Source organism: Nematolebias whitei, chromosome 3 (genome assembly GCF_014905685.2).
Source record: "Nematolebias whitei isolate Nwh7 chromosome 3, NemWhi1, whole genome shotgun sequence".
NCBI classification, from domain to species: Eukaryota; Metazoa; Chordata; class Actinopteri; order Cyprinodontiformes; family Rivulidae; genus Nematolebias; species Nematolebias whitei.
Window position 1 is genome coordinate 23,018,504 of NC_056500.1, and position 12,447 is coordinate 23,030,950.

Below are 12,447 nucleotides of genomic sequence, written 5' to 3' on the forward strand. Positions count from 1 at the left end.
CGTGCCGAACTGGGCCGAGAATACTCGGACTTTGACTTCACGTCCTACATCGGGTCAGGGCAGCTTTTTCTTAGTGAAACTTCCTCCCTCTGCATCTTGACTCTAGTGAAAAACAGTTGGCAATAAAATCAAAAGCTAAAAAAAAAAAAAAAAAAAAAAATTATTTCTTTTAAACTACAGAGGTTTTTTTTTTTTTTGTTTTTTTTTAGTATTTTGTTTAAAAAATAAAATAAAATCAAAAGTTCTTTGGAGGAATCCCAGAATTTCGCAGCGTTCGCAGAGCATTCGAATCAAAGTTTTTCCAGAGATGTGACTTTGCCTGTCCTGCCTTCTCTCATTTCTCACAGCTGTGAATAAAACAACGTAGAAGTCGAGCGTCTCTCGCTTCACCGCGCCGCCGACGCTCCGTACGGTCAGTGGTGTAGGAGGGAGCCTCGGCTCCGCCCTCTGGTTAGACGCTTCCCACGTGGAGCCAATCACATCAGTAGATGACTTCATAGACTGTCGCCTTCTTGTCCCCAGAGCCGGTGACGATGAACTGGTCGTCGGGTGAGATGTCACAGCTGAGGACGGACGAGGACTCCTTGGACTGAACACAGAGAGGAAGGTTTACCAACAAACCGTCAATCAGACCCAACGGTCAGGAGGAAATTCAGACATGGTGCCTGTTTCTCCCATCAAAACAGCTTCTGTTGGTAAGATGCACATGACACCTGCCTGGAATATGCTGGATCCGTAGGGCGTCCGCCAGGCGTTCAGAAGGTTATCTTTCCCTGTGCTCACAAACCATTTACCTACAGGAGCAAACGCACAGAGCTGTCAGCAGATAGTCTCGGGGGAGGGGAGATATGGAGGTGCTGCTATTGTAAATGAGCGCTGAGGCAAACGGAAAGTTTCTGAACAATGAGCTGGAAATGTTTTACCTCGCTAAGATTAAATATACTCGGGGATTGTTATGCAACTACATCATTTGGTGTGTGTGTGTGTGTGTGTGTTTGTACCGCAGTAGGCGAATTTAAGCGAGAGGACGCAGCTCTCGTGGAGGTGCAGCTGGTACTTGTCAGGTTTGGAGACGTGCAGGACTTCCACGTTGCTGCTCTCCATCCCCACAGCGAGCCACTCGCCCGTCGGACAGTAGCCCAGAGAGAAGATCTGGAGACGGACGGAGAGGATGCATGAGGATAAAGTGGAACGCTAAAAAGTATTTATCAGGACTGTGAAAAAGAGTCGGTTTGGTCCGAGAACCTGTGAGGTGAAGTCGTGCTGCTGCAGCTGCCGTCCCTCCCGGAGGTCCCAGCAGCGCACCGTGTTGTCCAGCCCTCCGGTCCACAGTTTGGTGCCGTCGTTGGAGATGTCGATGCAGCTCGCCCCATCTGTGTGGCCCTGGAACTGCCTGCAGGACGAGACCAAACATTATCCGACACCACAACCCACACAAGTTACGTCTTGAGTGCTCTGTCTTTAATAACGTCGTCAGTCCTTTTGGAGCTTCTCACGTTCTATGAAGCTGTTTTGAGGTACGACAGTTTAACCACATTTTTTAAAAATGGTTAGAAGTTTTAGGTTAATACACTCAAACACTTTACAACAGGAGAGCCCGTCGATCACAAAGGCATTATGGGTAGATCGCAGGGCATTAAAAAAACCAGACATCGGCCTATCATCCATTCTCAATAATGTGTTACTTGACTGACATACAGGGCAGCCAATCACAGCCCTCATTCTCTCAAACCAGGTCTCAGAGTGAAGGTTTTTTTTGGGGGGGGGATCCCTCTCCCCTCTTCCCTGAAGGTGTGAAATTCTCCATGTGTGAAGTTGCACATGCACATTACACTGCAGTCCAAAGTTTTTCTGCACTAACAACAGTTAAACGGCAGAGAGCAGAGCGTTTTTGTGCTACTCGCTCTTTTTCAGCATGCAGGAGCAAAACTATTAAAATCCAGGGTCCAAAGAGACGTCAGTGTGTTCACCAGTTTGGACTTTACTGTCATGCAGACTCTGCATGCACACTGAATGCAGCTGAGCCCGGCATCAGGGTTGCCAGATAAATTTAAAATGTCTTATTTACTCCCTCCTTTTCTGTGCACATGTTCAACAAACACAACACACAACTCATCTTAGAATATCTTTACTCAGCACATAATGACAGTTTAGGTCAAAATACTATCATTTTAAAGTCACAGTACTATACTATACAGTAGTCCTTCGCTATTTTGCGGTTCGTTTATTGCGGAGTCACTATATCACGGTTTTTCAAAGTAAGATTGGACATGACACAATTGGCTGATGGATTGTTTATTTAAAATAAATTATTTTAAATTATTTTGCACCATGTGTGCAACTCACATGTGCAGGGGAAGCTCCCACCTGCAGCTGATCAGCTGATCTCCTCTGCCACGCACACACATTTCTCCTGCAGCAGCTTTGTGAAGGTTAACCCTTTGCTGTCCAGATGCACCGATCGACTTTTGTCTTCCAACTTAAAATTCAAAGTATGTCACATCGTAAAGTCGTCATATTCACAAAATATAAGTGTCAAAAGTTATTTTTAATTATTTTAGAACTACTATGTTCAGTTGTTGCAGTGTAATTGATCAAGAAGTACATTTCTGCTCCGTGCTGCAGAACTTCGTGAAGGGTTAACCCTTTGTTGCCCTGCTGCACTTCTCTTCTCTACAATTTAAATTTAAATACTGTAATATTTTTAATAAACAATCCATGCTGTGTGGATTGTCTATTTAAAACGTTACAGTATTTAAATTTAAATTGTTTATTTAAGGAGGTAGAGTGGGAGTAACAGGTGATGAGTGTGATTGCAGCATGGCACATGTCGTGAAAAAATTTACTGAACTTGGACTGAACTTTGACTACTGTATCTCTACTTTGCGGTTTTTCACTTATCGCGGGTGGGCGAGGTCCCAAACACCTGCAATAAAGGAAGAACTACTGGTAGTTCATAATTTCTCATCTGGCAACCCGACTGACACGTAAACTACAGCGTTTTTCATGTAAACCCGCTCATTTTTTATTTTTTACCACCAATAAACATTGAAAAAAAAAACACTAAACGAAAAAACACAGTCAACGGAAAACAGAAAAACGATTTGGTTATGGTGATGTGTAAGACTAAATGACACTTGGTAACATTAATCATTAGAGCACACTAAAAGTTTATGACAGTCGAAGACGATCCCAGAAAACTGAATAAATCAGAGACGTTACTAACAAAGACCTGATCAGAAACTTTATCAGAGTTTTAAAATAGAAATGATTCAGGGACAACCAAACTAACTCCTTTTATTGAAAAAAATAAAAATCCTGATTAAATTATTTGTAGCCTGTTTGACCTGAGATCACCATGAATCAGTGAGCAATGACGCAGAGCAGGTCGGATCGTTTCTCATCTGAAATCAGCAACGATTAGCCTGAATCTGTTTACAGTGCAGTGGCTTTAAACAAGCAACTAATAAACAAAATGATCATTTAATGCAACTTGTTCAAGCTTTCTGTTGCCAGTGTTTGCTGTTGTATCAAAAGCTTAGTGTCAGACTGTCTTCTGCCTTAGCAGAACAAGCTGCCACATTTTGGGCATTCTGCAACAGGACTGCAGGTTGTGCCAGAAACATGAAACTAAGAGCCGAACATCTTTAAGGACGTTTGTCAACATAGAAACTAAATTAAGCTGCGATGGTATAAATTATTGGCCTGAATCTGGAGAAAAAATGATGTTTGCTGGAAAAACCTCCACTAAATTCAGAGTTTGATTCTGAATATTTGGGCACAAAAGTGAATGTGAAAGAAAGTACTATGGTTCTTTAGAGCAATATTAATTATTTCCCTCCCTCCCTCCCCCTCCCTTCTGGGAGGATTCCAAGGTGTTCCCAGGCCAACAGAGACATAAGTCTCTCCAGTCTCCCCGGGTCTCTTCACAGTCAGACATGCCTGAAGCACCTCCCTAGGGAGGCGTCCAGGAAGCGTCTTTACCAGATGCCCGAACCACCTCAACTGGCTCCTCTTGATGTGGAGGAGCAGCGGTTCTACTCCGAGTCTCTCCCGGAAAGCTGAACTTCTCACCCTCTCTCTAATGAGAGTCCAGCTACCCTGCGGAGGAAACTCATTTCAACCGCCTGTATCCATGATCTCGTTCTTTTGGTCACTACCCAGAGCTCATGACCATAGGTGAGGGTAGGAACGTAGAGCGACCACTAAACAGAGAGCTTTGTCTTACAGCTCAGCTCCCTCTTCACCACGGACCGGCACAGAGTCTACTGTACAACACTGCAGACGCTGCACCAATCCATCTGTACATTATTTATTTTAAAATCAATAATATTATAGCCAATGTTTTTCTATTACTGGCACACAAAAACAGGTTGTATTATGTTTTTTCCATCTGTTCTTTGCCAGTATTGTTCGGATGAATCTATCCTTGTCTCTAGTTTCCATCTGCTCTCCTCATGTGACTGGATGAAACCTCTGATGATGAGTCAGCAGTTTCTCTTACCGGACCAGCGTCTGGTTGTGGAGGTCCCAGACGACGATGTTGCCATCGCTGCAGCAGGAGAAGCAGACCTTGTTGTCAGGCGAGATGGCCAGGGCGTAGCAGGCCGGAGCGGACGACGTTAGCTCCGCCTTAATGCGAGGAGTGGGCGTGGCCAAATCCCAGATGGACAGCGTGCTGGCTTCGCCGCCAACAATCAAGGTTCGCCCGTCTGAGAGCAGCTTGCAAGAGCGGATGTAGTTATCCCTGTTCTGATTGGAGAAGGACAATATTTAAAGCAAGTCAGCCACATGATGAAATATTCGAGAGCAACTTTACAGAAATCATTCCTAATTTTATCGTCCACGTTTACATGTAAACAATGGTGGGCACAGCTAATCAAAAAGTTAGCTTTGCTAACCACAAATTTGCTAACAAAAAAATTAGCTTTGCGAACGCTTAACCGCTAAACAGATTTAAAAAAAAATACATGTATATATATATATATATAGGAAGCTAACGCTAAAGCGCTAACTTTTATCTTGCACTGCTGGTAAAGCGTCCCATCCAGATGTGAGCTTTCAGAAATTACTCCAGTCAAGCAGAACCAAAGAGGCGGAGCAGAACTCTGCTGTGCTGAAGCATAGTGATGCATTCAATGTGTGTCGGACGTCTCCCTCGTGTCATTATCTATAATGAATTAACTCTGGTGATCCTCTTTGTGATTAACCAAATTTATAAATTAATTACAAAGTTGATGTGTGTCATCATAAATATTCTCTTGGTAATAAATCTGTTTGCATTAAAGTAAAGATGTGTGAAGAAATGTGTGAGAGAGTCACGTCCCAGAGAAACTTTGAGCATTGCAAAGTATGATGGGTAGGAACTATGTGTGCAATGTTTCTGGCTGTTTGCCATGTTTCTGAGTGAGAAAATGGGTTATTTTCCTGTTCTGGTTTGGTTTAATTTATGTTAAAAGTATCTGTTAGTGGCTGTAAACTGACACCATGAGACTGGTAGATATGAGGGGGGGAAAGCACTGCGAGGGTGGTGACGTCACCGGGTGGTGCTTAGCCTTGCTTAGCTCCGCATAATCATCATTGTCCTGAATGATCTTAGTGCAGAGAACAGTCTTTAAAAAAAATGAGCAGGAAAAAATTTAGCAGGAGCTAATTACACTAAATGTTTATAAAGTTAGCAAAAAGGCTAATTCGCTACATGGAAAATTAGTTTAGCTATTAGTGGATTAGCGGAACAGTGCCCACAACTGCATATAAAGTACAAAAGTTGACTTTAAAGTTAAACATTTATAAATATAAATATGAACAGCCTCCCTCCTCTTCACGTCTCACCAGACAGTCCAGTTGGGCCATAGGACTCTTGCTTCCTGGCTGGCTGATGTCCCACACCTTGACACAGCCCTTGCCTCCGGTGTAAACGTGGCGCGTCGAGGTGCTGATGGTGACGGCGCACACCACCTCTCCGTGGCTCAGCGTGTGGATCTGACGGGCGTGACGCGGGATCCCCGGACCGAGCAAGGCGTCGGGGGGAAACGGCACCGGCTGCATCTGACCGTCTGCGCTCACATGGAACGAGTAGGCGCTGAGACGGAGACAGAAGGGAGAGTTGCGGCAGCTGTCAGGTGACTGGTGACAACCTTTACCTTTTATAAAAGTTTTAAAATATATATATAAAAAACAAGAAGCTCAGGTGCAAAGCGGTTACATTCAGCCTCGTGCTAGAACAGGAGCAAACGGTGAGAAAGATTTCACCTTTTGACTTAAAATAACCCGTTCTAGGGAAATATCTATTCCATTCTTTCTGTTTGATAGAAATTTCGATGCTTCTAAAACAATTTCATCTGTTAATATCATTAATTGATTGTCTGGGTGTTAACATAACTCAAACTTGTTAGGATTTTCATAAAAATTGCAATAGAAAACAAATATTCCTGATCTTCATTAAGAGTTTGGAATATCTCGGTACATTTCAGCAGCTTATGATCTTAACTTTTCCTTTAATGTTCTCCACCCCTCGATTAAAGACTACTTGTCTACTCTCATCATTACAGCTTTTAGTCGCTCTTTTGTTTTGAGTTTCCAGAAGAGAGAACTTAACCTTTTTGCCTTCAACCTGTCATTTGATTCCATTTTTCTCCTCTGATATCGTTTTTATTTGAGGATGGTTTTGTTTACTTGACAACGTAAGAACGTAAACAAACGATTCGTATATGTTGGCAACAAAACGACTCTGCTGCTTTCACTTATTAGAAGTTAAGGCTGCAGCTTCTTTTGTAGTGAATGATGTGTATTTAGTGGATTTTTTTTTTTTATTGTACCTGGGTGAAGCACATGCATTCTAAACAAAAACATTGAAAAACTGTACATTTTTATAGCTTTAAGAAAACATACTGTTTCTTTAAGAAACTCTCTTTAAATAAAAACAAATGCCATCACCTCCTATCTAAAACTACCACCAGTGTCCTTTTTCATGCCATTATAAAAAAATGCACCTCTTCAAGTCTTGAACCTGTTTTTGGGACTTAAGCATTAAAACAGCACACTACCCATAAACAGAACGTTAAGACAAAATCACAAAACAAAACCAACATTTCCTATGGATGTGTATTTAATTAGCAAGTAATAGTAAATTATTTGAGTCTGTTGAAGTTGTTCGGAAATTTTTACTTAAAGGATGCTACATGAATCAAATCACTAAATACGACTGTTTGATGTAAATGTAAATTAATATAAATGTATTAAATTAATTCAAATGAATTTAAACCTCGTCTGGCAGGTCTGAGGAGAAAGCAGATATTTAGATTTCAGTCTCCTCCCTTAAACAAATCTTATTTGTTTCTGTTATAATAAGACAGCTTCTAGACAATAAAAAAATGCTGTTTATGAGTTTTCTTAATGACATTTTAATGTCTGTCATTTCCTGCAAAACAATTAAAAATATCAATGACTCCTCCTGTAATTTGGGACATATTTGAGTTTGATAAACGACAGGGACTTCATGGCAGGACAAAAAGGGTGAGCAAGAGAGGAGTCGAGCCAAGGAGGGAAAACAAACACTCACGGTTTTCCTGAAGCCGACTGCAGGCTGGCAGGAAGCCCAGGGACCCTCATATGGGGGTGTGGAGACTCATAGCCCACCTGGAACAGACAGAGATGATTTAAAATAAGCCGCAGGAAAAATACTGTCATAAGGAAAGAACGTAAACTCATAAAAATAGGTAAAATTAAAAATAAAAATCTGAGCTAAACAAGGTCATACAAAATCCCAAAGAGCTTCCAAGAAGCAAGATAAAAGAAAAATGGATACTTTTATAATAATAATAATAACAACAAAGCACTTGCTTCTTTATTTTTAGTTTTGCCCTCTGACACGTTTAGATGCTGAGACGTTGCATAAATGGTGACACAGCAAAGATAAAGAATCTGCAGAGGACCAGGCTCACCACAGGGGACCGGCCATAGCCTGCAGCAGCTGCAGCTGCCGCCGCCGCTGCTCCGTTCATCTGGGGGGAGACCAAGTGGAGGCCGGCTCCGTAGCCCGCCGTCCCCGGCAGGTCGCCATTCACTCCTGGGGGAGGCAGGCCAAAAGCTCCTGGAGGGTACGCCCCCTGCACGGCCAAGGGGTTTCTCAGGCCGAGAGCTCGAGGTGGGAGGAAATGAAAAAAGACAAGAATGTTCATTTGTTTTGGACAAATTACAGATTGAGGCAAATAATAAAGTGTGTCAATCATTCAAGAGCTTTATTAGTAATCTTAGCGTGGGATGAAATAAGATACACAATCTATTAGTGTGGCTCCTTCTGTGGAGCCTTTCATACAGCTGTGACTGACAAGCTGTGAACAAGAGGCAACAAAAAGACGAGTACAATATCTGCAGCACTGGACCACTACTGACCCCTGCTGGCCACCGTACCATCCTGCAGCGAGACAGCACATGTAGATCTGTGTTCACAGGAACATCCTTCCTCTGTGCACACATGTACATGCATCACGTGTGTGTCATGCATAACAGTGTGTGAAATGTGTGTGTGTGCGAAAGAGATACTGTGGAATAGATAGAGGCTCATTACCAAACAGCCCCCAGTCACAGTCCATCACCTCTGCTAATCCTTTCATTTAAAACATGGGACACCATGAATATCTGTGCCCACAGCTGCTTATTAAGTCCAGATGGTGGTCAGTGGTGGGGAGCTGGCAGATACTCATACAAACTGCAAAACATTTTGCTAACAATGCAAGAACAGGATAAAAATCCCACTCTGCAAAAAAAATCCCATTTTATCAATGGTTTGCGTGTGAGGTGGTGCAGCGATGCAGAACCTCCTGCTCATGGGTGTGTTTACCGAGGGGGTCTACGCCAGGCTTGCCCGGAACAGGTCTAAACTGTGGGGGCCCACTTGGTCCAGGGGTGTTGGACTCTTGAGACATGGGGGTCCCTGGCTTCATACCTGGGGTGCTGGACTTTTCTCTCTGAACAAAAACAGTGAACAAATAAGACAAGTGCTGTGACAGATGAAACACGCCCACGTGACCAGTGCACACTTCCATCTACCTGTGGGGGCTCTTTGCCACGTGAGGGGGAGGTAGCGCTGCTGGATGAAGCAAGAGAGGTGGGGCTGGCCTGGGGGGGGCCCTCCTTACGAGACAGGGGCATCTTGTCTAAACCATTTTCCCGTGACGAGTAGGACTGCACGCTGCGGGGGGAGGACGGGTCCTGAACAAACAAACAAAAGTTTAATAAACAAGATCAGAATAAACACGACCTCATGTTCAATCATATTTAAACAGCTGTCGTGTGTAACTCCTTACAGTTCACACACAGAACATGAGTTCTCAGTAATACTGACTGAGATCCTGTTTTAGTGCAGTTAAAGGTCTGAGAGAGCAAATTAAAAAAAACAAGCTATAAGCATTCTCACTATTGTGATCCTGTTTATATTTATTGTTATTCCGGGCTCTATACTTCTGTTCGTTTTTCAGCAACGCTCTCGTTCCACAATTTTTGTGCCATTTCAACATATCATATCAAAATGTTCAGCTCGTTCAGGAGAAGAGTGCTATGACTTTTAGTATTGGTGCAACTTTAGCTTTTTGAAATATTTAGCCTTTTCTGCTATTTTTTTTCCTTGAGCTCATTTTACATCCTTCAGCTCTGTTTACAACCTTTTACTGCTCCTTTCACATTTTGTTCTGGTTCAGCTTCCTTGTGCAAATTTTAACTTTTTTCAGCTAATTTCAAATGTTTTTTCAGCTGTTTTGAGCGTCCTTCGGCTTTTTTCTGCTAACTACAACATTTATGTGCTTCTTCTAACCTCCTCCTGCTAATTTCAGCGTGTAATGCTCCTTTCAGCTTTTTTTTTCTTCCCCCCATTCATTTTCATTGATTCATTCAAGCTTTATTTAAACAGGTTAATCCCATTGAGCCTCAGGGACTTATTTACAAGAGAGACCTGCATTTTTAACAGACTGCTGACAACAGTGGACAACGACAACAACAACAATAGAATTAGATAACAATAACAACAGAATATAATTATTTCTGCAAGTTTCAACTATTTCTGCTATTTCAGCTACTATTTAAGCTTTTTAAACCAGTTCCACATTTTTTGCACTTCTTTAAAAAAAAGTTCAGCCTAATTCAGCAAAAATGTGCTCTCTCCACTTCATTTTGGTAATTTAAGCTTCTTTCTGGATTTTTAGCTATTTTTCAACAGATTTTTTTTGTTTGTTTGAAATTTCAGATATTTTCAGATAATTTCCACTATTTTGTCCAAATTTTGGCTTCTTTCAGTCTAATTGGGCAAAAAAAGTGCTCTCTCAACTTCTTTCAGGTAATTTAAGCTTCTTTCTGCTTTTTTATGTACTTTTCAGCTTTTTGTGTTGTTTTTGCTAATTTCATATATATATATATATATATATATATATATATATATATATATATATAAGCAAATTTACTATTTTTTGTGCTAATTTCTGCTGATTTAAACCTATGGTACTTCAGTAATTCAGTAAATATGTGTTCTGCTTTATACTGCTAACTTAGGCTTGTTCTTCCATTTCAGCATGTTTTTTTTCCTTTAGATAATTTCAGCTGTTTTCCACACTGCATTTTCACAGGAAATGCATCTTCTCTAGTTATTTACATTTCAGTTCTTTTATTGAAGCTAAAAACACTCGAGCAATCCAAAGAAGACACTGGACACAAAGACAAGCGTTAAGCCACCAACTTGATTTCTCTCCCTCCACTTCCTAAAGCCTCAAACTTCTAATGTTGTCATATTTTGAAGCAGCCGTAGGTTCAGTAAAAACATAAAAAGGAATGGAGGACGGGAACGTCAATAGACATCTCATTCAGTGGTTTTGTTTGAATGGCAGCTAAATCAGATTTGTTACTCAGGGGAGTTTTTCAGCTTTTATTTGCTCGATCAGACCAGATGTGTGTGTTCACATCACCATCAGATTACAAGAGTGGAGCACCCACAGAGTTCAGACCCTCCAAGTCCAGATACCCGGTGAAAGGATCTCAGCTCGTACGTTTTTACCTAAACTAAGAAGTCCAGTACTTTCCAGTTGAAAAGTACTGGACGAGTGTCGGTGACCCAGCTGTCAGCTCTGCTGCTGAGTCAATATTGTTTTCAAAGCACCGTGGACAGTTTCCTCCAGCTTCAACTCACCCACTGTTCCCGACAACACTCTGCTTTTCACTTGTTCACTTGGATGATAATTTGCGCTGCAGCAAAGGCACATTTGTGTGTGATCTGGATCAGATTTGCACAATTCTTTTTTTTGTTCTTTACACTTTCTGTGTCCATTTCCATACAAACCAGACGTATGAAAACAATTAAAGGCAAATATGTGAATAGATTAGTGACGCTTCTTTGAGCCTTTTGTTTTAGAAAAAAAAAATCTATTTTTTAACTTGCGTGCAGTTGAGATTGTGTACTTGTGCGTGTGCAGCTAAATGAGGCCAGGTGGAGACGGAGGAGGGTGGCAGGGGATTATTGTTATTCATACGATTCTGCTGGGTATGTTTACACCATCCAAGCTGATGAAAGCGGTCAAGTGAGGCAAACGGGAGGGAAGCAGCCGCCTACTAACCTCATCCACCACCAAATTATCATCGCTCTTATCCACATCACTGCCCTGTGAGAGAAAAGAGAGGAGGTAAAAAGAGATGTTGGTGTTCTGCTCTCTGCTGTAAGCAGATTGCACGCACACAAACGACAGAACCTGACACGCGGTGAATTTCAAATTGCTTAACTTGGGAAGGTGCAGCCCTTCCAGGTGCCGGTTTGTATTTTTTATATGGTGTCTAAGTCTTAAATGCATATCAAAGATTTAACAAAAAATAAGAATCTACAAACGTCAATTCATCTGATCTTTCTCAGTCACTGCAACCAAACAGTGAAGACAGGTCGAATGTAAATATCTCAGCGCCCCTCCTTGCTGTTCTTTTCTTTTTCTTTTTTTTTTTTATAAAAACTGTCAAAGTAGGGTGAAACTTTCCTACAGTTCCTCAAACATTTAAAAGTTGTGAAATCATTCTCACGTAGTCGGTCATGAACTCCTTCTCGTCTGCTTTCCTCTTTTTGCCGTTGCTGAGGTAGTCTGATGAACGACCCTTATCGCCGTTGGAAAGAGAGCTCTGCAGAGACAAAATGTGTGTGAGTGTGTGTGCAGGGGGGGACTACGAAGGAGAGAGGATTAGATTGAAAAATGAGACCCAAAGGGTGAGGCAAGGAGCAAAAGTGGGGGAGGTGGAGAGTAAAAAAAGCGATAAAGATAGGACGGACAGAGTGGAATAAAAGAGGTTCAAGGGCAGAAAAGGAGGAAGAGGGTGATAATGAGGTGAGAGGGACTGCATAAATCATGTCGGGCTTATAAGCTGCGGAGATGAATGAGAGAATATGAGGCTGCATCGACTGGCCCACTCGGGGGGGGGGGGGGG

At 42.0% G+C, this 12,447-nt stretch overlaps 1 protein-coding gene across 1 annotated transcript in view; it reads right to left on the reverse strand.

Moving 5' to 3' along the window:
* Nucleotides 1-481: 481 nt before the first annotated feature.
* The window catches only part of tle2a (TLE family member 2, transcriptional corepressor a), a 53,304-nt gene continuing 41,338 nt past the window's right edge, over nt 482-12,447 (reverse strand). The window contains exons 9-20 of the mRNA XM_037674254.1: nt 12,049-12,144; nt 11,598-11,642; nt 9,052-9,213; nt 8,843-8,969; nt 7,944-8,140; nt 7,562-7,638; nt 5,833-6,082; nt 4,505-4,752; nt 1,246-1,393; nt 1,002-1,152; nt 718-794; nt 482-589 (exon numbers count right to left, since the gene is read on the reverse strand). Coding sequence (XP_037530182.1) covers nt 482-589; nt 718-794; nt 1,002-1,152; nt 1,246-1,393; nt 4,505-4,752; nt 5,833-6,082; nt 7,562-7,638; nt 7,944-8,140; nt 8,843-8,969; nt 9,052-9,213; nt 11,598-11,642; nt 12,049-12,144 — 1,686 coding nt within the window. The remainder of the gene's footprint in view (nt 590-717; nt 795-1,001; nt 1,153-1,245; nt 1,394-4,504; nt 4,753-5,832; nt 6,083-7,561; nt 7,639-7,943; nt 8,141-8,842; nt 8,970-9,051; nt 9,214-11,597; nt 11,643-12,048; nt 12,145-12,447) is intronic.